This window comes from Peromyscus leucopus, chromosome 5, assembly GCF_004664715.2.
Source record: "Peromyscus leucopus breed LL Stock chromosome 5, UCI_PerLeu_2.1, whole genome shotgun sequence".
Taxonomy (NCBI): Eukaryota; Metazoa; Chordata; class Mammalia; order Rodentia; family Cricetidae; genus Peromyscus; species Peromyscus leucopus.
Window position 1 is genome coordinate 112,270,322 of NC_051067.1, and position 26,534 is coordinate 112,296,855.

At 44.4% G+C, this 26,534-nt stretch overlaps 1 protein-coding gene across 1 annotated transcript in view; it reads left to right on the forward strand.

Moving 5' to 3' along the window:
* Hydin (HYDIN axonemal central pair apparatus protein) overlaps nucleotides 1–26,534 on the forward strand; it is a 362,032-nt gene that overhangs the window by 48,552 nt on the left and 286,946 nt on the right. Inside the window, exons 5-7 of the mRNA XM_028891069.2 lie at nucleotides 1,501–1,635; nucleotides 16,786–16,985; nucleotides 25,990–26,114. Of these exons, the coding sequence (XP_028746902.2) occupies nucleotides 1,501–1,635; nucleotides 16,786–16,985; nucleotides 25,990–26,114 (460 nt within the window). The remainder of the gene's footprint in view (nucleotides 1–1,500; nucleotides 1,636–16,785; nucleotides 16,986–25,989; nucleotides 26,115–26,534) is intronic.

Genomic DNA, 26,534 nt, shown 5'->3' on the forward strand with positions numbered 1-26,534 from the left:
GGTGCTGGTACCTGAGCATGGACTCTTAAGCACTGAGCTAGCTTCTCCCTAGCCCAAGTTATGCTCTTAACAAAGGAAGCACGACACACGTTCTGCTCTTTTCCTGTCTGAAATGTGGCCCTGTGTATGTGTCTGTCTGTCTGTCTGCCTGGTCTTTCTGTTTGTCTATTTCTGTCTCTCTCTCTGTGTCTCTGTCTCTGTCTCTTTGTCTACCTGTCTGTCTTTGTCTCTGTGTATGTCTGTCTGTTTCTGTCTCTTTGTCTGTCTCTCTGTGTATCTCTCCAGGGTCTCACTATATAGACAAGCTAGCTTTGAGCATCTGTCAACCTCTTCCTGAGTGTTGTGCATAGGCCCACAGCACTACACCTGGCCCAATGCTGGGTGTTTCTTCTCTCCCCATTCTCTGCTCCTAAGATCTCTCTCCATCCTTTCTGTGTTTCTTTATCCATAAAACATTTCACAGTCATGGGAGTTCTTTTCTATTTTTCACTTGTGACTTCAGGTCATCCTTTAACAAGTTAACTTACCTTTCTTTTACTATTTTGAGTCACAAAAAAAGTCTTTGTCAAGCAAAGTGACACACATCTGCCATCCCCAGTACTCACAAGTCTGAGGCAGGAGGATTGGGAGTTTGAGGCCATCCTGAGTTACATAGGAAGACCTTGTCTCAGAAACCAGGAAATCCAAACGAACTCTCCACTGGTGTTTTTTTTTTTTTTTTTTTTTTTTTTGTGTGTGTGTGTGTGTATAAAACCTCTGCCTCTGACCACTCCCATTTGCCTTGTGATTGCATTTGTTTATACAACCTGGGATAGAGCTACATAGCTCTGGGTAAGACCAGGGAGCAGAGGCTAAGACATTAAGAGAACAAGACTGTTTGAAGCTGCCCTGAGATCAGCCAAGGGTTATCCATCTGTGTTTTGTTCTTACTTCTTGGGGATGTTCCCATGAAGACAGCGGTGGAGTCAGGCTGGGACTGCCTCCCAACACCCATTGCTTGGCGGGGCTGACCCCCTTTCCTCCCCTGTGGCCTGGGAATTATGGCAAAGCTCAATAGCCATTGTGAGAATAGAGTGGCGCATCATGGCCTGGGAATGGTCCCAAGAGCACTGTGGGACATCTTTTCCCTAAACACTTTCCAAATGTTGAGACACGCATTTCAACTCTGCTGTTTGAGAGAGAACTCAGCTTATTGAACAGTTCATTTTAGAAGATGATCATTTCAGCTATAACACGAACAAAGACTTGGCATACTAACAAAAATTAATAATAATAATAATAATGTTGGTAAAAGTAGAGTCAGTATGTCTTAAAGACTGTCCTGAGGATAAAGGTAGACCCACCATTTATTTCCCTTTTCAGCTGAAGCAGGTGAACTCCTGATCCAGGCCACACAGAGCCAGGAGTGGCTGAAGCCTGACGGTGTTCCACTCTGATTCTTGCGCTCTTCTCCCGCCTCTCCCTCCTACATGGTGTCACCAACGTGTGTTTCCCTTGCAGATCCCAAGGATGGTAAAAGTTGTTGAAGAAAGTTCACCTTACTTTAAAATCATCAGCCCCAAAGACATCGGCCACAAGGTCGCCCCGGGAGTGCCGTCTATATTCCGAATCCTCTTCACTCCAGAGGAGAACAAGGTAATAACACTGCTGGGGAGAAAAACTGAATACGTGTCTCTAGCACCGTGCCGTTCCACTCTAGACACTCGCGGGGCTGCTGGTGTTCACGGTAGTGTTGGTGGTATTAGCAGTGGCCTGTGCTGAGGGTCATGTTGGTGGTCTTGGTAGTGGCAGTAGAACTGGTGATGGTATTTTGTTGTTGATGGCAGTTGTATTAGTCTGGGTTTTTGTCGGTGGTTTATTATTGTGATGGAATGGAATACCTGAGGGTGGGCATGCGTGCGGACGAGACTTATCTAGCTCCCTGTCTTAGAGGCTGACACTTGAATCAGCACAGCTCTAACTGCAGCAAGCCCCATCCACTACCTTAGCGGAGTCACTGTACCATGGATCTTAAGAGGTCTTATTAATAAAAACAAACCTGGGCCAGGGTGAATTGGGGTGAATGCTGGAAGATCAGAGAAGCAGAACAAGCCACAGCTTCCTCACCTTGCTGATTCCTCAGCTGATCCTGTTTCCTCAGACTGGAAGCCTCATAGATCTCGGCTGAACTGCTACTCAAAAGCCTAAAAGCTTAACCAGGCTCTAGTTCCTGGTCCTCACACCTTATATACCTTTCTGCTTTCTGGGATTAAAGGTGTGAGTCACCATGCCTGGCTGTTTCCAGTGTGACTTTAAACTCACAGAGATCCGGATGGATCTCTGCCTCCCAAGTGATAGGATTAAAGGTGTGTGTGCCACCATTTTCTGGCCTCTATATCTAGTGGCTGTTCTGTTCTCTGATGCCAGATAAATTTATTAGGGTGCATGATATTTTGGGAAACATAATATCACAAGTCACCTCATGGTTGGTGGCATCATCTGCAAAGGGGAGATGGGATGGGAACTTGCCAAAGGACCAGCAATGACCTCCCCCAGTCTCCACCTCTCAAAGGGATACCACCTCCCCAAACCATCTTGCTGAAAACCAACCTCCCACCCAGGAACCCGGAGGACAAGCCGTGAGCAGAACAGAGCAGCAGAGTTTGCGTTGTTTGTGCTGTAGACATCGTTGTTATTTGATGTGGTGGTCGTGAGGGGAGAGAGGAAGGGAGACAGGAGGAAGGGGTGCCATGCTGCTAGCAATGAGCAAAGAACTGTCAGGTGACGAGGGTGTCCATGAGCCCTAAGTCGCTAGTCTGTGAAGAAGCCTGATCCTGCCGAACACTCCCTACTAGCCTGGACCCAGCAGGTTTATACTGTATCCAGAAGGTCACCAATAAAGAAAAGGGATAGTCTGGATGCAGTGAGCCAAGAGAAAAGGTAAAGACTGCGGCTTTAGATGTTGAGGATCCTAGTGGGTTGTATATCTTCCCTCCCAGGAGTCTAACCTACTTGGGAAAGAGACCTAAATTCAAATAGTGATCACACTCCACCTCCATCAGAGCAGAATCATAGCCAGGACTCAAGGCTGAGGTGGAGGCTCCTGACCCCCACTGTCTAATCAATAACTGGTCCTCCAGAAGGACTGACTTGCCCTAAAGTCTCACCCAACCACAGCAGGAAAGGAAAAACTAGCCTGCCTGGTCAGCCGACCCCTACTGCAGACAAACAGCCACAAAGCACACCAAAAGTTAAGGCTGGTTTCCCTCAGCACCACCCACAGGCTTTCCTAGTTCATAGGAACCCCAGTTCTTGCTTGGAGGGAAAGAGCTGGGGTGCAAGGGTTGGGGTGGAAGCTCCCTCCCCAGGCAGAATTGTTGGTTAGGTTTTCTCCTTCAGGAGCCTAGCTGAGGACTCACGAGGGGGCAGAAGGGACTTCACCACACTGTGAAGGAGCTAGAAAGGAAACCAGTACTTGAAGGGGCATGAGCAGAAGGCTTGGTGGTTAGCAGAGGTGGGGGAGATGAGTTCCCAGCACCACCCCTTTCTGAGGAGCCACCGGCAGTGGACAGTTGCTGGGCGAGGAACGAGGATGCGCTACTGATAAGCTTCCCACGCTCCAGAGGCTAGCCCCACGCCCATGCACATATGGGCAGCACCAACTGGACTTAATGAGTTATTGGGGAAAAAAAAGAAAGATAGGAAGTTGGGAGGGAGCATATTGGAAGAGACATGTAAAGACTTGGATGGGGAAATAAAGGGTACATATGATCATATTTCATTGTCTACAAATACGAAATTCTCAAAAACAAAGCCCTAGAATAAAAAGAGGTGGGCTGTGGATAATGTTAATAGTGGGCATGCTTATCTGTATGGTGCCATTATAGTGGAAATCAATAGATGAGCCAGACAGGATAGCCCTGAGCCTCTTCTCTGCCACTAATACTTACCACCTGCTCACTGCTGTTAATGTCGTTACCAGTGGTCTCACTACCAATGTGGCTGTGACTACTTTTCTGAAGGGTAGGGAGTCAGTCTCATGTGACTGTTTCCTGCCTTGTCACTGGTCATACTGTTGTTTATTTCTTGAGTTGTGTTTGTGGCGCTTCTGTCCTGTTTGATGACCATTGAAATAAGTGAGAAGATAAATCCATATGTGAGGCTTTTTGCCATGGATTGTTGAATCAATCCCTGGTGGCCTAGGCTCCCTATCCTAACCATCCAAAAGGATGAAGCAGACAGATCTCAAGATCAAGGTCTTCTTGAGCGATAGAGTGAGTTCAAGTCCAGCCTGGGTAACTTCCTGGGACCCTAACTCTTGATTAAAATAGAGAAGAAAAAGAAAAAGGTCTGAGGATACAGGTCAGTGATTGAGGACTTACTTACCCAGCAAGCATGAGGCCTTGTAGGTGATATTCCAGTTTACAGGGCTCCTCTTTCTAAAGATGGAGTCAGTTTCTCCTGCTGCTGTGGGCAGTATCCAATATTCAGTGTCTCACTCACCCTCACTGTCAGGAAGCTGACAGGGTCTGTGCACAGAATGACCTGCTAAGCTCAGGCACGCTGTCTTCCATGCTGTTCCAGAAGGTGGCAGAGGGAAAAGTCGGTCATTTCACTGGCTGTCACTGGTTCTTCAGTTGGCCAAAATTGATAGTCCAAGAGTTGAATGCTATTCTGCCTCTGTATCCCCCGCTGATCTGCTCACTCTCCATTCTCATTCACACACACTCCTCACATCTGGGGGGTGAGATATGTAAATTGCAGCATGCCACATTTAATAAGCTCACCCCCTTCTGGTTGGATTGCCAGCACCCGTGTATATTAGCACATTGAAGATGATAATGCAATTTGCATTCTCCCTGTCATCTGTTGATTGGCTTCCTGGGCATGGCAGTTGCTGGGAATGCCAAATGCCCAGATAACAGGTGCAGTCGGTTCACTTTGACTTTCCTTATCTCCTCCCACACAGACTTAAACAAAAATACTGGATGTGTTGTTAGTCTAATAATGCCAGTGCATGTATCATGCACCATGGAAGTGTAAGAGTCAGTGTTTTTATCAAATGGCACCAGGGAATTCTGGAGCTGTCATTTATTTTTCTTGACCTCTTAAATTACAATCTGCATTATTAAATTGAGTTGGGAAAATATTAAGCTTTGGTTAGAAGGCAGCACAGAATACTAAGATTCGAGAAAGCATGTTTGTATAGTGCTGAAGTGTGAGAATGTAGCAGTGTTTGGAGGCGGGAATGCAGGATGGAGTTTTAATAATCACGTTTAGATAGAACCAGAATAAAGACACGTTAATGATGTTTAAATCTAGGGGGTGAGTATACTGGCATTTGTTATACTATTCTGTTTTCTCTGTGTATGTTTTTAGGGACAGTATCTAACTAGCTCTCAAAATGGTTTTCCTATGAAATTTAATATATGTCTCAAGAAGGACAGAAACATTAGCATATTTTATGTGCCCTAGATATATAATAATCATAAAACTGTATTGCCAACACGTTGGATTAAAGTGTAGATACCATAAAATCTTCTACGGTGGAGTATGAGATGGGATCTCATGTCATCTAGACTAGCCTTGAACTCACTGTGCGATGAGGATCACTTTGAACTACTGACTCCTTCCTCTGCCAGTTCAGTGCTGGAATTACAGGCATGTTCATCATACCTGGTTCTCCTAGTCAGTAATTTTCACTGTTAGGGATTTTATTTTCTTCCTGTTTAGATTTAGCTCTCCCTAGTTCTGTCTAGGTCCTTCCTGTAACTCCACAGCCTAGCATAGTGCTAGACACATTGGAATAGAACATTGAGAATTAACTTAAAGGAACTAGAAAGTGGTTCTTTAAACTTGAGCATAGCTTGCAGATCATAAATGCAGAAGCATGTAAGAGGGGATCTAATAGCTTTTCTGTACTGAATATATTGTAAATTAACATCCTTTCTGGTTATTTCAACCAGGAGAAAGATGTCTAAGGACTCTGCCCTGAGAAGAATGCTGCCTGAATTAGCCTTTATGTCTTCTGCGATCCACATCCCTGCTTTTAAACCTTCTAGACAAAGCGAAAATCATTTGATCATTAGGCTAATAAGAATCTTGAGAATTCTCTTCATAATTTACGAGTCAAGCAAATGTATGAAAGACAAATAATATCTTTTACTCATGCAATGTGTTGTTTGAGCTAGGCTTCTATTCTTTGAGCTAGAACCCAGTGGCTAACAGAACAAATTTTGACCTTCATGTAACTTATGATCCACAGTAAATGGACATGCTGCTGTATAATTCAGTGTCAACTAATGGACATGATAGAAGACAGACAGTGATGGGACTCTTTTCAGTAGGAGGGTGAGGGAAGGGTTCTCAGTTGAGATGACATTTAGGCACCAACTTAGCACAAGCCATGCAAACGCCTATGGGAGAGCCTTGTGGGAAAGGGGACAGAAAGTGTAAAAGCCCTGTGGTAGAAATATGCTGGCCAGGGGGCTCAGGGGAGTGCCAGAAGGCTAGTGTGGCAGAGGAAAGTGCCAGAACAACCGCAGGAGTTATAGGAGGTGAGAGGATGGAGGTTTGGGGAAGTCATGTAACATGAGATAGGACGTTGCAATGAAATCTTCAAGACCTTTTTATTATGGAAGCACGTACCATCTGTAGAAGCTGAGAATTTAGTGAACTACCATCACAGTGATTTCAAATGACCACTCTGGCTTTATTTGTCTGCTCCTTGCCCCCATGGATTTTGATTCCATACATCATATTAGTTCAACCGCAAATACTTCAATATTTGTTTCTAAAGATAAGAACATTTTAAGATGTCAATAAGATTAAATATCATGAGCAAATATAAACATAATCATAGTCCCTATAATACTAGTCAGTGTTCAGGTTTCTCCGATTGAGTCAGTTTTAAAGTTGGGTTTGTTTAAATTGGGGTGCAGGTGAAGTTTGTTCATTGATTCCCCTTGATTTATTTGGAGTGACCATCACACCTCTGGCCTATAAGCCTGTAGGTAGGTCAGAGCCCTGACTGAATTCATGATTCTTTCTGAGAGCCTGTCACAAGTAGTGAGTACTTCCTGTTGCATCACTTCAGGGTGTGCATAATGTCTGTGTTTGTTTCTGAAGTAATTCATTGTGGGTCATCCTTCACATCATCCAGGTTCAAGTTCCTAATTCTCTAACTGATTTTTGAGACAAGGTCTCACTATGTAGAACAGGCTGGCCTCAAACTCACAGAGATCCTTCTGCCTCTATCTTCCGAGTGCTGTGATGATATATGCATACATGTATACCTAGTGGACACTGCCTAATAACATGTCTGCTACCTCACCAGAGCCATCTGTTTGTAGTGAAACAGTTTCAGTCTAATCTAAGCCATTTTAAAGCACTGCATTCATATCCTGCCAGTAACAATACCCCAGAACAAGCTAGTTACTCAGAAAAAAAGATTTGTCTTTGATACCCATTCTGGTCCAATGATGAAGAACCAATTTGGCCATGACCTTCTTACAGGTGGAGTCCTGAGGCAGTTCAGGTCTGTGTGTTCAGGTCTCTCTCTTCTTACAGTCACCAAAAACTTAACTGTGGGAGCTCTGGACCTTATCTGATACTAGTCACTTCCCAAAGACTCAAACTTTTAAGACCAGAGTTGGATTTCAATTCTCCTACTATCTCAGAATGGGAATTAAAGCTCAACATATGAACCCTCGATGAGGGACACACACAAACACATAGAAAATGTGGCAACTGCTATACCACACAGTTATTAACTACAGTGGCTGTGTTGGGTACAGATCTGAACTCACTTTTTGTCCTGCTTCCTGCTGAAACTCAACCAGCATCTCCCCAGCCTGTGATGATCACCACTCTACTCTTTTTCTATGTGTTTGACTGTATATATAATGAATCTTAAAAGTTCTTATTAATAGAATCAAACCTGAGCCAGGTATTGGGGTGAACACTGGAAGATCAGAGAGACAGAACAAGCCACAGCTATCTCACCTCACCAGTTCCTCAGCTGGTCCTGTTTCCTCAGACTGGAAGCCTCTGAGTCCTCATCCAGAATGAATCCCAGCTGAACTGTGCTGCTTCAAAGCCTGAAAGCTTAACCAGCCGAATGCTTCTAGTTTCTGGTCCTCACGCCTTATTTACCTTTCTGCTTTCTACCATCACTCCCTAGGATTAAAGGCTTGTTTCCTGGGATTAAAGGAGGTGAGCCACCATGCCTGGCTGTTTCCAATGTGGCCTTGAACTCACAGAGATCCCATATGGATTTCTGCCTCTGGAATGCTAGGATTAAAGGCGTGTGCTATCACTGCCTAACTAGTGGCTTTTCTGTTCTCTGACCCCAGATAAGTTTATTAAGGTACACAATATTTTGGGGAACACAATACCACCATATATATATGAGATAATATGATGTTTGTCTTTCCGTGCCTAGTTTATTTAACTTAATGTAATGTCCTCTGGGGTTAGCCATATTGTCATGAATGACAGGCTTTTCTTCCTTGCATAGTACTCCATAGTATGTATGTATATATGTATGTATGTATATATGTGTGTATGTGTGAATTTATTATATTTATTAGTTCGCCCATTGCTCTACACTTGTGTTGATTCCCTGTCTTGGCTATTCAATGGCTGTGAGCCTAAAGATCTCTTCAGTACACTGGTTTCATTTCTTTTGGATAAAGACCCAGACATAAAATTCTTGGGTCATATGGTGGCTGTATTTTTAACTTTTTTAAGAATATCCATGTTGTTTACAACAACGACAATACTAATTTGCAAGAGTATACAAAGGGGTGCGCATTTTGACTAGATTCATTACTACCTAAAATAAGAGACGATTACATTTCCCAGCCTGCTTTGCAGCAGTGTATGTCTAAGTACTGGCCAATGAGAAGAAGCAGCCGGACTTCCAAGGTTTCTACTTGGAGACAGCTGACAGCAGGTGTCTTCCTCCTTCTGGCCTCCAGCTTGACTTGGGGGGGGGCATGAAGTGACATTGAGGAAAGAGGTGCAGGACAGAATGGTGGAAAGGAGTTAGGAAGCTGGGTCTCATGTGACTGTTCAGACACCCTGTTCCTACGGCCCTGAGAACCTTGGGCTTTGTCTACCTGCCTATACAGCAGACTGGGATGGTGACAGATACAAGGCTAGAAGGTTTCAATAGTTCAGGCAGAGCAGGGTGGTTTGGACCAGGGTAGGGACACTGAAGGGGAGTTAAGACTTTTTACCAAAGCCATCAGGATCCAGATAAGGAAGTGAGAAGAAAGTGAGTCTAGTTTGACTCAAAATTTTGGTCAGCAACTGAAAAAATGATGGTGCTCTTTCCTGAGCTGGGGCAAGGATGGGAAAGCAGGCTTGCAAGACTGGCAGGAAAGTGGAGAGTCAGGCATTCACCGAGGATGCTGAGTTGCCTGTTGAGCTTGGAAAAGGCATTAGTGACCTTGGCTTGAAGACGTTTTTTATGAAATGCTAGGTACAGAAGCCAAGATGGTTCAGAGAGAATGGAAAGTGAGGAGGTAGCAACATTGGATCTAAATTAACTCCAGTAAGGAGTTTTGCTATAAAGTCATTGAAAAATGAGGTGCAGGTTTTAAATATATAATACGAGGCCATTTTAATGTGACTGTAAGCTGGTTGATTGTAAGTGTCTCTTCAGTGAAGAGGGAAATCCAGAGATTTTGTGCAGTTCTGGGGTGGCAGAAGGGTTGATATCTAGTATGTAGCAGAGGGGTTGATCATAGAAACAGGGTGAAGGCAGAGAGCATGTGGATGTGGGAGCAAGGGCAGGTGGACTGGCAGGGCTAAGGTTACTGGATCAAGATTCTTTGAGCTTAAGAGGAAATCGCTTGTCCTAGTGGAGGATATCACACACATCAATTATAAGTAAATTCACATGTCATTTTAAACACCTATTAGTTAAAGTAAATTCATAAGTCCTGGCTCTCTTTCCATACCCAAGGTCAGAAATCATTCTCTTAACAGATGGACTATAGCTATCCCCAGGACACTGAGATCTCAGCTCAACCACAGATACTACCATGGCATAGGCCAAACCCAAGCTCTCTGGCCAATGCCATTTTTATTTTTTTCATTTTTTTTATTAAGAAATTCTCTACTCACTCCACATACCAACCACAGATCCCACCTCCTCCCCAATGACATTTTTAATCTCTAGGATTTCCAAAAGAATTCCAGTTTCCAATTTAGAAATTCAAATTTCAATTCTTTTTTTTTTAATTTTTATACGCTTTGGTGCTTGACCTGCATGTCTTTGTGAGGGAGTCAGATCCACTGGAACTTGAGTTACGGACAGTTGTGAGAGGCCATGTAGGTGCTGGGCATTGAACTGGGATCCTCTTGAAGAGTAACCAGTGCTCTTAACTGCTGAGTCATCTCTCCAACCCTCAAATTCCAGTTCTTAAAGAATTCCTTCTGAGGGTGAATCTGAGGTTGAGGAGCAACCATCTAACAAATACTTGTCACTCACTGGTCAAGGATTCGGAAGGTTATCTGGGTACCAAGGGGATTTCACTCATTCCTGATCAGCTCTGGTTTCACTCATTTCCCCCAACACATTTTGGAGTGAAAAGAAGGCAGAAAGGGGAGGTAAGGATTTAACCACATTGGCCTTGCCCTTAACATACAGTCATTTATTGGAGTAGAAGGCACCAGTTCCCTCTGCCAAGTCTTCAAAGAAATTTATGGCCCTGTTTGCCTTCTATCAAGAGACTAGTGTAAAAATCAAGATTAATTCTTTTTACTCCCAGAGAGTCAAATCTTCTCTGCTAGTATTTTTCTGCTGTTTTTGAGGTCTGAAGTGGGGAGGTCAGAAAGAAGGCTATCTGGGGAGTACTGTTATTGGGGTAGCCTTTCAGTGGAGTGATTCGTGACTGAGTCTCATAGTAGGAGGGAAAGAACTTGGGACACATATTCTGCCTTTGAATGGTGACCTGATTGCCTTGCATCTCAGGAAGGATTCCATCAACTGCAGCAATTGCTTAGCTTCCTGGGTCATCATGTCTGAGTTCATCCTAAACCAGCAAAGCCATGTCTGGTGGGGTGTTACATAATTTAATATAGTCATATTATATTATATTTATTATATTATTATACACCTAACTTTGGAGATTGGAGTATGCTTTAAAATTCTCTTTATGTTCTTTTCTGGATGTGGAAATCAATTAAGAAAAAAAAATTATGACTCAGGGTCTAACCTTCATTTGGGAATTTGAGAAGATTCCAAAACATCCTTGATACTATGTCAGTCAGCCTCCTCAGCTGTCTCTAGCTGCCTCCAACCCCTTACAAAGCAAGACATAAGACATATCTAGAACTAAAAACAAAACACCCCAGGATTGTCTCTAGGCCTTGCTCTGCAGCACCCCCTCAAAGCCTTAATTAATACTCTTCTAACTGCTTTCTAGTTTATAATTCCCAACAAAGCCTTTGCTGGCTGGGTTTGAGTACGCAGGAAAAGTGAAAGCAATACTTACCTCTTTAAGAGTCCGCTGTCATCCGACTAAACAGTTGTGTGAATTGAATTTTAAGGGGTTTCCTAAGACTAGATATTTCGGTATAATTTGTACTTCCTTATGTCTGGATGCCATCATTCCCAAGCTTGGCATTGCCATCTGAAAAGCAAAATCAATTGCAAGCCTAAGAGCCCAACAAATTAACTTTAATACATTTTGAAAGTACTGTTCATTAATTTTTATTGCACACACACACACCTACCTGAAGACTTTATGTTCTTGGTCCCCCTTGCCAGGAACGCTCTGTCCCTGGATCTCTCCTGATTAGTTCTTTTTGTGATCCAGATCTCCATCAAAGGTCACTTCCTCCAGGAGACTTGCTTGGTTGTTTAAGACTAACTGGCCCCTTCCCACAGCAGCATTTGTCTTAGTTACTTTTCTGTTATGATAAAATACCACAAAGAAGAATGAAGATTTATTTGGGATTATTGTTCCAGAGGGATGAGAGTCCATTATTACACTCACTCTCAGGGAGGCATGGCAGCAGACCGGCATGGCCACTGGAACAGAAAGCTGAGAGCTGCATCTTAAACAGCATGCATGAAGCAGAGAAAGCAAACTGGGAGTAGGGTGAGGCTGTGAGATCTCAAAGCCCATCCCCCATTGACGAGCTTCCTCTGGCAAAACCACACCTTCTAAGCATTCCCAAATAACACCACCAACTTGGGACCAGTTGTTCACCTGCCTGAGACGATGGGAGACGTTTCTCAAACTACTACAGCTCTTGACGATACTCAAAGCCTTCCCTGTGCTCTGAATGTACTTTGTCCCTGTAATGCAACCTTAAAATAAAATCAACCCAGAGCCAGGTATCAGGGTGAACGCTCAAAGATCAGAGAAACAGAATAGGCCACATCCAACCTCACCTTGCCAATTCCTCGGCTGATCCTGTTTCCTCAGACTGAAGCCTCTGAGTCCTCATCCGGAATGGATCTCAGCTGAACTGCTGCTAAAAGCCTAAAAGCTTAACAAATACAAAAAGGCTCTAGTTCCTGGTCCTCACATTTATATACCTTTCTGCTTCCTGAAATCACTTCCTGGGATTAAAGGCGTGTGTCATTATGCCTGGCTGTTTACCAGTGTGGGTTTGAAATCACAGAGTTCCAGGCGGATCTCTGCCTCCGGAATGCTAGGATTAAAGGCGTGTGCTACCACTGTCTCTATGTTTAATATTGTGGCTGTTCTGTTCTCTGACCCCCACATAAGTTTATTGGGGTGCACAATATATCAACCACATGTCCTAGTCTTTGTATCATTTTTAGGGGTGCCATTATTATCACCTCAACAACACAAGTAAGTACACGTTGACTGTTCACCCAATGGCTTTCACCCAGCACTGTATTTCATATGTGAGATTAATCGTGACAGGCCTACTGATTGAGAACTTCCTCCTCGCCAGACACTATGCTAAGTGAGCACATTAGCTCACAGTTCAGATCAGTATCATCTCTTGCCCCTGGGACTACTGTGGTGACCTCCTCGTTGGCCTGTCTTTCTCTTCTTAAGACCCCTTCCAGTCTGCTGCCCATGTGGTTACCAGTGGTTTTTTCTTTTAAGCTATAAATTGGCTGTGTGGGGGATCAGCTGACTATACTGTTAATGCTTCCTGCCATCCTCGGGTCCTGCCACTGACTTAAAATACACTGTGACCAGCCCTGCCCCCACCTCTCCTGGCTTTCTAGCCCTCCTGCCTCAGTTTCCTCTAGACTCAGACTGTGAGTCATGCTTCCCCCACAGAGCAGGCTAGCCACAGAGCTTCATCTCTCACTCTGGTCACTCTGGCTGACATGCTTCCTCTTTGTGGAGGCCCTTCCTGGTGCCCCCTCCCAAGTATTCTTTTAATCACTTTATAGATTTACTTATTTTTTCATTCACCGCTATCCAATGTTTTATTACCTGATTGCCCTTAATTCAACAAATATTCATTGACTGTTTGCTAAGTCTGGGCTGTGATGTAGTGTTTGATGCCTAGAAGTCAGTGATGTGGAAGAGCTAAACTTAGATGGAGTAGACAGTAAGGTCTCTGTGAGCGAATGGACAGCTGTACAGGTCCTAATGAGACGCAGGAAGAAGCACCTGGAGTAACCAGTGGGACGTGAGGTGTGAATGGTGCAAGCATTGCCTGGGAAGGCTCTGAGTGGGCGTGGGGGACTGTAGCTGCAGAGATGAGTGAGCAGGACAGGAGGAAGTGTGGCTGGGGAAGGGACGGAGGCTCGCTGTGGAGTCCCCAGCCGGGATGACTTTGAACAGAGGCACTATCTGAGCTGATGTCTACTTTAACTGATTTCTTTGGCCCTTGGATGGAAATGGACTTTGAATGAAGGGGATCTCATTAGCCTGCCGTGCTAGGATCAGGGTGGCAGGAAGCAGTTACACTCAGGATATCTCTTGAAGGTAGGTAGGTGCTACAAGAGTACAAAGAAAATAATGCAGGGGAATCTAGGATGTGCTAGTCTGTTGAAGGTCACTCAAATGATGGAGACATCAGCATCGAACCTGAGAGGATGCACTAGAACTGGCTTGGGGTGGACTGGTCAGAAGCAGGACCTTGGCTGGCTTTGGGAGTCTTTGTGGGTACTAAGAAAAAGTCCACAGTCTGGGCTGATTCAGTCAAGTCTCAGAAGAGTGGGTTGGGTCTCAACTCCTGCTCTCAACTCTCGCTCCCTCCCATTGGCAGGGAATTTTATGTAGTGTTGTACCGTAGCATTTATCAGGGGGTTTGGTGTGGGACACGATGTGTTTCCATCCAGAGAGATGCCGTCTGGGAAGCTGGGCTTGGGGTTGGAGGTTGGAGGTTGGAGGGTGCAGAGAGAACCACAGGTTTATAAGCTGGTTATTTTGCCTTTATGTTTATTAATACATTTATACAGTGGGTTGCATTGTATATTCCGTAGGCATTATTCATATGTTCATTTCTTGTCCATCCTCATGTCTGTTTCCTAGTCAGCACTCTGTCAGGCATCTGCACACTTACAACCTCCGCAGAATGACTGGACTAATGGGGAATCCCATGCCTTCCTCCCTGGCCTGTGGTTTCATGAAGTCCAGTGCACAGCTGATCTGTGTCAATCTGTATGCTAGATATTCCCACTCATCCCCAAAGCCCAAAGAGACTTGTTGAAAAGAAAAACAAGAATAAAACCAAAAAGGTCCTTTTACAGACCACTGTAAAAGGGAAGATAGGGATTATGGCAGGCATTGTACCAAACAACTTAGTGTCTTCCTCTACAAACCTCTCAGGACAAGTAGCAAGTTGCTTTCACTGACACTCTTTTTGCTGAGGTAAGGAAGCTGGTCAAGTGTCAAAACCTATAAGCTGGTAGAGAAGCTTAGAGTTCATGTTTCTCAGGTGGTTGGGAGATGAGGTGGGGTGGGGGATGATGAATGTCAAGACACAGTATTCTTTAGATTAAAAGATTGGTACTACTTCCTCATGTCCTCAGGCCATTCACTTCTACACAGAATACCATTTACTGTGTGCTTGCTATAAGGCATTTAAAATCCAACAACTTTCCATTTATCAAGACTGCCTAGGAGCCAAAACACACCAGCATAATGCAAAAGCCAAAGATGAGGAAAAACCAAACTTGGGTTAGATAACACATGCTTTTGATGTCAACAAAAGCCGAGCTCCTGGCCAGCTCTTGAGGGGACCATTCCTGTTTTCCTCTTATACTTAACTTGCTTATCACCAGAGGTTTATTTAACTTTTTCTTTGTGGTGGTGCTGGTGAGAGTTCTATTTCTATTTAATGAGATGACAAAGAATGATTTTATTCAGTACTCCTGTTGTATTTAGACTCAAAACTGAGAAAGAGAAATGTCTAGGGTTTGAGCATTTTTTAAAAAACTGGTCAAAAGACTTTGCACAAGACAAGACATCCAAATTGGGTTGTGTATCAGTTAGCTGTTTCTAGGTAACAACAACGAACTCCAAAATGTAGCAGCTGAAAGAGTAAGCATTGTTCACAACACCGTGATTCAGCAGGGCTGTTCTTCCGATCTTGACCAGGCAAGCTTCTGCACCAGGCGGCATCTCTGCTCACCATAGATGAGCTCTCTCACATATCTGTGGACCCACTGCCTGAGGCTAGTTTGGTTTGTCCTTGGGTGGGATATCTAGGCTCTCATGCTGCAGTAGGCTAGACCAGACTTGTCACGTGACAGTGGCAGGGTCTCAAGAGCAAGACTAGAAATACCAAAACTTCTGAAAGCTTCAGCTTAAAACTAACACAGCCCATGCTACTTTATATTGTTCAGAGCAAGAGGTGAAGCCATACCCTTCACTCCTGATGCAGGGGTGCAAAGTCATATTGCAAAGAATATGAGTGTGAGGAGACCATTCATCAGTATCAGCAACCCAAACACACGAGGTGGAAGACTAAGTAGGGTTTAAATACCAGTGTGTTCAAACTGTAGTCAATGGCCCTCATAGGGGGAAGTCCTTCCCTGGGAGACATAAACAAGGTCTATCCCATCCATATAAGATCCCAACAACAAATCAAAATACAATTCCACCACAGATAGCCTGAGGAACCAATGAGTTTTTCAGGATGGGTTGCCTACAGGAGCATAGGTAATTCCCACACAGCTGGACTGGAAAATTTTTGTCCAGCATGGCTGATGGCTTCCCCTTCCATTAATCTTACTTAGCCTAGATACTCTAGTCCTTCTGAGAGACCTCCCAGGCTACAGGCCACATGCAGTTAGGGCAGAATGTCTGGGAGGAGCAGCTGGAATCTCAGGTGAGGTCCAGTGACTCTCTCCAGTCCCTCCTCCTATGATAGATCAAGAATCAACAAGCCTGATGGTGCTGCTGATCCAGTGAATATGGTAGCTGTTATGCCCAGAAGACCATATTCTCCAACACTATGAATGCACCCCAACACATTTTTAGACCACAGTATCTAAAAATGCCAAAACTTCAGACACCTCTTGTAGAAGGAAGACATGATGGACTGGTAGCAATCTTTTGAAGTAAAGAACACGTTGCCTTGTCTTTCATCATCCCCACCTCACCTCCCACCATCTGAGAAACATGAACTCCAAGCTTCTCTACTGGTTTATACATTTTGACACTTGACCTGCCCTCTCCCTCTCAGCAAGAAGAATGTCAGTGAAAGCATCTCTCTACTTCTCCCAAGAAGTTTGTAGAGGAATACACTGAGCTGTTTTGCACGGTGCGACCCCTATTTTCCTTTTACAGTGGTCTTGACCATGTTGAGGTTCCCACAAATAATGATTGTACCCTTCCCTGGCAGGATTACGCCCACATGTTGACCTGTATTACTGAAAGAGAGAAGTTTATCGTGCCCGTTAAGGCTAGAGGCGCTCGAGCCATCCTGGACTTTCCTGATGAGCTGAATTTTTCCACTTCTCCTGTGAAATACAGCACCCAGAAGGTTCTGCTGGTCCGAAACATTGGCAACAAAGACTCCGTGTTCCACCTCAAAACTCGCAGGTATGCGTTCCTGCAGCTCTTGCCTTTGGTTATTTACAGTTAATTCTGGTTGGCACAATAAGTTGTTAGAATAGCATTGGGGAGTGGCTCTGCTTTTACCACCTCAACTGCGAAGCTGGGAGACCTCACTGATGTAGATCAGGTTGTCTCTTTATCCTGAAGGGATCAAACATTTCAGGTTTACCATCCATTTCTTACCACGTTTTACCTTCTTTAATACAGAGGATGACCCATGGGAATTTATAAGTAAAACATAGACTTTTTGACCAAGGATTCGGGAAATTAGCTGGGTTCATTTGGTGCTGATGATGCACCAGATTATCATAAATTTAGTGACTTCAAGCAATATAAGTTGATAATCTCACATCACAGTGGGTATCAGCAGGCCATTATCCTTTCTGGAGGCCTGTGAGGAGAACACATTCCTTAGCTTTTCATCTTCTACAGGGTTGCCTGTATTCCTTGACTCATGGTCCTCAGTTTTTTTCATCTGGGAAATGGGGGGATGTAGCCACTTTATAGAGTTTTTACTGAGGATAAAATTAATTAACAAACTAGAACTGCTGGAATATAGCAAGCACTGTATAACGAATGTTGTCCTTTTGTTTTTAATTGAAGTAAGCTAATGCCAGGGTGGTAGAAAGAATACTAGCTCCCCAAATATTCATATTCTAATTTCTGTTAAAAAGTAGTAAGGGAAGCTGCAGCACTTGGTTTGCAGAGGAAAGTGGACACATAGATGCCCTTCAGGGATGTGTTTTATCACCATCCTGAAGGAGCCTCAAGATGGAAGGCAGAATATTAGATGAAAGCCATACAATTCACAGAGGTCTAAACATGATGGAGCCAAGGCTTCTCTTTAAAGCCTGGAAGGAGGTGAGAGGAGAGAGAGAGAAAGAGAGAAGGGGAAGGGAGGGAGATCACACCACCATGAGAGGGATGGCTGGAGAAGCTAAAGGAGCCTCCTCAGAATGCAGCCTTCATGCCTGGACCAAATCCCCAAGAGTCTTCCTAAGGAGTCTGTACCAACCCCCAAACAAAGGAAAGGTCTGACTTTGATAACCTTTTAGGGGTGACAGGAAGTTTCACAGTATGTGATTTAGTTCAGCATAGCATGTATTACAGGAGCAAAGAAAAGCCAGGTATCGTATATTGAAAACTGTCAACTCACAGAACAAAGTGCTTCTTAACTCCTGTCCCAGAGAGAACTTCAGGGAGGTGTGGCCTGATTCAGGCTATGGGGTCGGCTTAAAGGTCCAAGCCCATGTTCTAACAATACTCAGAACCTGTGACTGTGTAATGTTACATGGTGAGAGGGGATTGAGTTCATAGGTGCAAATAAGGCTGCTAATCAGCTGACCTTAAAATGAGACAGATCAGCAGCGGTGGTGGCGCAAGCCTTAAATTCCAACACTCAGGAAGCAGAGGCAGGTGGATCTCTGTGAGTTCGAGGCCAGCCTGGTCTACAGAATGAATTCCAGGACAACCAGAGTTGTTACACAGATAAACTTGAAAATCATAAATAAATAATAAGTAAGTAAATAAATAAATAAATAAATAAATAAATAAATCAAAACAAAAAATAAACAAACAAACAAACAAACAAACGGGGTTGTGGGGACAGATCAGGTCATGTGTGGTGGCGCACGCCTTTCATCCCATCACTAGGGAGGCAGAGGCAGGCAGATCTCTATGAGTGTGAGGCCAGGCTGGTCTGCATAGTGAGTTCTAGGACAGCCAGCGCTATGTAAAGAGACCCTGTCTTGAAATAAACAAATAAAAAGAAATGAGACAGATCAACTTAGGTTCACTGGATGGACCCACTGTAACCACCAGAATTCTAGAAAAATGGAACAGAGTTCAGAGTGATGTATGTAAGAACTCAGCCTGCTCCTACTGGCCTTGAAGATGAGAAGACTATGTGAGAGAGGGTAATATGTGCTGGGGTTTGATTTTAATCTGAAAATGTGTTGAGTTTCTTCCACGTGGAGGACTCTGGGGAATAATGCAAAGTGAGGCTGTCTCTGCCCTCCGGGGACTTTCTAAAAGCACTGGCCATGTAAGCCTGGTGTCCTGTGTTCATTCCCTGGAAATTGTCTAAATGTGGATGGAGAAAATCCATTCTACATAGTTGTCCTCTGGCCTCCACATGAACATCAGGACATACAGGCACACATGTGTACCCTAGGAATAATAAATAAATACATCTTTTAAAGATTAAAAGGTACCATTTGTTATGGGCAGATGAATGGCGGCTGAGGGGCTGCAAAGATGGCGGGCGCCAGGGTTAAGTGTGTACCACTCTTGCAGGGGACCCAGTTTCCTTCCCCAGGGCCCACTTCGGGCAGATCGTCTGTAACTGCAGATCCCTCTTCTCGTCTCTGTGGACACTGTACTTACGTGAACATACCATCCCTCCTCAACACACACGTCCACACAATTTAAAATAAGTCTTAAATGGTGGTTATCAGTGGGGCCTTCAAGAGAACAACCACCCAGAGACAAGGTGGACGATCCAGTGAGGCAGGAGATCCGATGTTTTCCTATGACTCATGGTTTGTGAGTTCATTTTTAGAAGGGCTTTCTCTAGAGTTCTCAGGAATCCTCTCCCTGCTCGAAGGATGCATCTCTCCAGAGGAATTAGTGTTTACTTCTACAGGCTCACACTCACCTCTAACTCCATTTCTAAGGGATTGGACACCCTCTTCTGGTCTCTGTGGACTCTTGCACACTTATGGTACATATAAATTCCGGCAGGCACACACACATAAGTAATTTAAAACTTACTATATTGATTTTTTGTATGTAAAAGAGAAGTCACCCAATATAAAAAAAAAAAGCACAGACAGAATATCCTCTTGGATCGGTTGTCTGATTCTTACATGTTTTTTACCTGTTAATTTCTTACATATCAGATACATGTAAATGCCAAACAAGCAAACAAACAGACCCACATTCAATGGTGTAACATTGCTGAAAGTTACCTAAAACATTTCTGTCCATGTATCTATGAACAAATTACCATATTTTCCTAACGTAGTAATTCTGAGTTTAAATGCAGAGTAAACTGGGATTGAAGACTAGCAGTTATAGTTACAACTTAGTATATATATTTAGATAGACTTATTAGTATTAGGTTCAGGTTCTTTAGGATAGGACACCTTTGATGATCTTTATATATGCTGTTTACTATGCTCTATACTTCTTGGTTTTGTATGTGTTTCTTGCTTGATATTGTTTCATTGTTGTAGTTCATCTTATCTAGGTCATTATCTCTCATTATTTCTGACAATATTTGATAACCTTCTTTTATATGTTTGTATTAGTTTAGAACTTCTTATTTAGACAAAAGGGGGAGATGTGTGGGTGCCTTCCCTTGGTTTGAAGTTCCAACCATTGAACTCTGGCACTGTCAGCTACGAGGCGGGGCGAGGGGGGGTGGGGACCGAGAGCTGTGGGCAGCGTCGTCTGGGCGCTCTCGTGGGGACGCTGACAGTGCAGATGACTGTGTAGAGCTCGGAGAACACGTTGGACTGCATTACACCTTCCCCGACCTGCGACTACATTACTTTTTGTGGTTTCGCATTAATAATATTTTTAACTACGTGGAGTGGAAAATAATTTTCAGTAAGGGGCGTGGATCCTCGATTAGAGGCTGTTCACATTCCCTGTTCAGCTGAAGGGGGGGGGGGGGGGGGTGGGGGGGGGTGGGATTGGAGGGGGGGGAGGAAGGAAGTGAGCTCGCTATCGGCTCCCTCAGGAAGCTGGCACGGAAGCCATGCTAGCACACACAGACTACTCTGAGGCTTTCGTCACCAGCCAGGTAATGACCTTCCTCGCCTCTTGGGTCATTAGATTCCACTGTGTCTGACCATGGGGTCACCAGAAGAAGCCTAGAGGACAGGAAGAAGGGGGCCAGGGTGTTCCTCCTCCCTCTCCCTCTTCAGCTGAGCCCTGCCCTTCCCTGTGGTCCCAGCTGCCGCCAGACTGGCCTGCTGTGGTTCCAGCTTCTCCTGGCCCCTGGGATCTGAGAACACGTCATGGCCCCTTCCTTTTGCTCCCAGCCTAAGGATGGGAGTGTCTAACTGCTGTTACCCATCCCCCTCTGCCTTAAGGCGGGTTTCTCATTTTGCCCATCTTTTGTGTAGTCAAGTCTCTCAAATCCCCGCTTCGCAAATTCCATTGTTTTCCTCTTCACGTTCTTTATGAAAGTGTACCTTCATGCCTATCCACAGAACTGATGATTTCTAGCTACATTACCAGTGCAGTGAGCTGCACCAAATCCTTCCAGCAGCCTCTCTCCTGGATTGGCTACATTTGGCTTCTGTCGTTTGCCACTGAGACGCCTCAGGACTGCAGTGAGAGGGACGTGGTTGGATTTGTAATGTGTTGTTGGATCTGTGGATCAGAATCTCTGCAGAGATCCCCTAATAGGTATCCTTTCTAAAAACCACCAGGTGGGCCTGTCTCCCAGACAGAGTGCTTCTGTCCACACAATTCCTAAATGGCGCAGTAGCGGTAGAAATGGGGACAGTTGGGGAGGTGAAGTCAAAGGCCTCATCTCTCGGTCTGAACACTTTTAGCTCAGTACAATGTGAAGCAATAGCTCATGGGAAGTTCTGTTAAAAACAGAGCTTGCTTTTGTTCTCATTTAAACAATAATTTAATCAATTTATAAGATAGCTCGGTTTATATGAACGATAAGAAGAAAAATTTCCTGACGTATCTGAGGCCCTCGTTAGAATGTGGGCTTCTCAAATGCAAGAATTGTATCTAATTCTTTCATCTGTATATGCTCAGCATCTAGCAAATGTCTAGAATAAATAAGTGCTCAATAAATGTTTATAGGATCCTAACCAACAATATATCACAGAGGCAAAGCAACTATTGTAAACCTCCACAATAACTTAAACTAAAAATACATGTTCCAAGGACTATAAAATGCACGTAATGGTTTCGGCACTAATGCAGGGAGCTGCGATGTGCTATAAAATATACAGAGAACATAAACAATTGCTGTTCAACTTTATTACAAATTTGACCTAGAACTCCAGCAGGTCACACAATAACGCTGACTGTTAAAGTGGATGATAGAGGATTGAGAAGCAACTTAAAGACCTGAGAGTTCAAGTTGGAAGTGAAATGTCAGAGAGACCATGGGGAGAAAAGGCACTAATGTGATACGCACTATTTAATATATCAAGACCAGACTCCTGATTTTTCAGAAGACCGAGTTCCTTCCATAATTAAGAATTTGATATTAATGAGGGCGTCATATCCAAACCAAACAATGTAATAGACAGAACCCGCCTTGGACCCTGGAGGATCGCCGCTCTTCACTTCTTTGTAAGAGTGTTTTCTGACACTTGATATTTTGCAGGCAGTTCAGCCTGAAGGCCTCTGGTAAAATGAAGTGCAAAATCAAATTACAGGCCGTGATTAAGCACCAGCGCCGAACGCACTCTACCCAATTAGCGTCTGATGTATTGAGAGAGCCTGGGCAGCTCCAAGAGGCGAGAGTGATCCCAGGTGATCTTCTCACCGCTGAAGAAGTTTAGTCTAAGCTAAAACTAGCAATTAGCATGTGGGCAAAGTATCCATTACCTCTCTAAAGAACTTGGGCTACTGCAGGTCCTAGAGACGTGACACTGGCGTCACCTTCTCTGTAGAAAATTAGCTGAGGTTCTGCAATAGGATAACATCCCATTCACTTCAAAATGTTCTTTTGCTACCAAGAGGTATTTGAAAGGAAAATGAAAGTGCGGCATTAGAAAGATAGCATCAAATGGCGAGGTAAAGATAGAAGTCATTGTCATGTTATTCTCAAAGCCAGAAAATGGGGCCCCCATCCTCTGGGGTCAGAGTCTTACTGAGCCAGAAGGGAGGGAAGGACCTTGGGGGCTTGGAAGACTCACCATCTTCCATAAAGGCAGGATTCCTTGACTACCGAAAGTCTACTCCAAGACATTATAAAAATTAATGCAGGATGGTAAATGTTTTATTGGCCTTTAGGATTTGACTGGGGGCTAGGGGCGTGGCTCAGTGGCAGAGTACTAGTCTTGCATGGGCAAGGAAGGTCCTCGGTTTTATTGTAATTCCATCCAACCACCTCTCGGTATGGTCCTGTGGTTAAAGGGTAGTGTGGGTGGTGGAGACTCAAATGTCTGTGTAAACACAGGACTCCCACAGGCATAAGAGGCTCAGGGTGGGCAGAGAGTACACAGCCTGGAGGCAAATCTCACTCCCGCCTCTATTTCCGCCTCAGTTGGACAACTTTAGGCAAATTACTCACTCTTTGAGGACGCCTGTTTCGTCACATTTGAAAGTCAAATGTGTCACCTATTTTCCCAAGGCATTTGGAATGATTTAGAAGTTTGGTGTGTAGAACAGCCCCAGGACAGAGTGCGTGCCTGAGCCTTCCTGCAGCTTACTTTGCCCCAGAATTAACTCCCAGGGCTGCTCCACTCAATAGCTAAGAACCCTTCCGAGGAAAGGAGGAAACTGGAATTTCTAGGAGCAGTACTCTACATGCAGAATGACAGGTGCTCCACACATGTAGCATTCTATGTAAGCCGTGACCTTGAATCTGAGCAGTGATCAGTGATAGCCACAGGAGTATCACATGAGGGAAGGCTGTGTATTTCCCGATAGGATCCTGACTGTCACAGGTTGGCTCTGCAGGAGGCACAGTCTGTTTGGTCACAGCAGGTGCAGACCTTGGGGGACTTTGTGGGTGAAGAGACCAAAGCCTCCACCTACCCCACCCCAACTGACTAGGGGAGTGACCGATGTACAGGGCTTTAGACACATGTGAATGTGTTTAATCGGGATGCAAAACCTGAGTGGGACCAGGTTGTGTGTGACTTTGAATTCAGAGGGTTTGAACTTGATCGCACGGATCACAAGGCCTAGGGCTGGTGTTGGAGCAGGAGACTAATAAGTTGTGACACACGTGGGTGTGTTACAGTCTCCCTAGAGCTGAGCAAAGGCAAAGGGGCAGAGATAGGTGCCCAGAATTAACTGAGCAGCCGAGTGTGTCTTTAGGTTCCTCCGCCTCCAGCATTGCTGGAAAGCTGGGGAAGATAAAATAGCAATAAACACTCGTATCATACAGTACTCCTGTGTGCCAGCCGTTATCCCAGACACTACTCCACACTAACTTATGAGGCAGTGCTGTCTGGACCCACTTTATAGATGAGGAAGCAGATATTAAATAACTTGTCCAAGGTCATGGCACAGCCATTTGGTTATCTCCAGAGGTCAGTTTAAAGGCCAACAGCTCCAGGTTACCCTAAAGTGGTGCCAAGGGGTTACTGGAGAGCTGGTTTCATGACTACCAGGAAAGGAGAGAGAAAGGAAGGAAGAAGATCAGGGAATGGGAGAAGAGATCCGGACAGGGCAGCAGAGGAAGTGAGCAGGCATCATTATCGCTGGAGGCCACGGAGGTCCTAGTGAGTAATCTCAGGTACCACCTCATAGGACCCTTGTATCTGCCCTGTACCCTCACGGCAGAAAGCTTAGGTTCTCTGAAACTGAGTTCATTATCTACGGGCAGATTTAAGGGATGATGATTCTAAACGCTGTTATAGTAGAAGTAAGTACTCAGAAACAGCTTAGCCTGCCAGCTGCATTGCCCAACACATTACTTTGAAAAACTAGCAATTTAAAGATGTGAAATGGACCATGAAAATAATTAAATGGGCTGGATTTCCTGTTTAGAAAGAAGAGCTCCATGAGTTGTTCAAGGTGCTTTATAATCAGGTCCTGCTTACTATTCCATTCCAGGGTCTTTAAGTGAAAGTCTCGCACTGCTCAAATCCACCCTCGTGCCTCACGACATCTGAATCTCCAATTCTATTTTCAAAATGCAGAACTTGCCCTATTCACCTTCTAACTGTATTTTCTTCCTTCTTCCACCTGTGTTTGCGCTGGAAGCTAACCTCTATGGTACGGTTCAGGCCTTTTGGCTTCTGGTTGGACTCAGCCAATAGGAGTCTGGGATAAACAATCAGACAGAGGGTGAGGTGAGGGAATCGTGATTTTTGTCAGTTACTTTTCATGAAGTTATCACAAAACACCCATCGGAAATAACTTAAGCCAGGAAGAACAGATTTTGCCTCAAGTCCATTATGGCCGAGAGGGTAGGGAAGAGCAGGACACTTGTCAGCATGGTGGACATTCTGGCTGGCTTTTTTTCCTTTTCTCCTCTTTATTCCTTAGCTCATGAGATGGTGCCACCTGCATTTAGTCAGCCCTCTGTGGAAATCTCACAGACTTACCCAGACGTCTACCTCAGTGATCTCCTAGGTGATTTAAAACCTCAGTCCACTTGACAATGAGACTAACCATCACGTTATTATTTGTTTTACTGTTACCACATGGCTACCTAGGCTGTCTGCCTCTTTTTGCTCACTGGGCAGCTTTCTCCTAGGAGTCCTCCTTTCTCATGACTTCTCGGGCCTAGAGATGGTAGCAGCTGTTACCAACCCTAAGGTGTTGCATCATCTCTTGAAGTTCCCTGCACTTGTCCCATCCCCTTAAAACTGAACCTTGTTAAGCTTTCCTTTGGGGAAGCAGATACAGTTTTCCACTATTAAGACCCGCTCTCCTCTGAACTCTTCCCACACTTGACTTTTAGCTCTAGGAAGGCAGGATTCTTTTTCAAATAACAGTCTACCCATTATTGCAATTGCTGAGTGTGGAGGGCAGCGGTGGCTTTTATCCGTTTTATTCCCAGCAGGACACCCCACAAATAAAAAGAGATCTGAAGGGCAAGGACACAAATAGGAACGTGACCGTGCCTGTTTGGTGTCTCGCCTTGCTGATCTGTTACTGTTACTTTAACATTAAAACGGCTTTTTTGCCATCAGTGGAGAAATCATCATACTACACATCTGGACCAGGTAGCTGGATGTGAGCTGTCTGAAGATCTGGAGCCCGTGTCTCCTCTCCTCGTCCCAATAGTCGGAAATATGTTCTGATGGTGCCTCCACATGTCTTGCAGGCCTTTCTCCATAGAGCCAACGGACGGGATTCTTAACGTGGGGGAGTCCATGCAGCTGGAAGTGAACTTTGAGCCGCGGAGCGTAGGCAATCACAAAGGAAAACTGATCGTGACTTATGACACCGGTATGCTTCATGTTCTTCCTTTCAATTTTATTTCTGCAGAGTAAGGAAGGGCACATAGAAAAATGAAGATGCTGAGATGTATTTTGGTGGCATGAGCTTAAGTTAATATCAGAAAAGTAAAGTGCCAAAATGTGAATGTTTCCACCAGAAATTACGTCAAGTCTTATAGAATCCCCACCTAGTTGGCTGCCCCACACTGAAAGCCTGAGACTCAAGAGGGAACCTACACTCAGAAGTCACAATGACGGGTGGAGCTTATTTATGTATAGATGAAACCTGAAGGTGATGTTTACCCCCCACTGCTTTCCATGTGATTGATGTGTGGCTGCATTTGTACATTTTTAAATGTATGCAAATCCCAGTTCAAAATATTCTTGTGTGTGTCTAATAGTCTGTTAAGATCTAGTGGCCTTAAGCCTT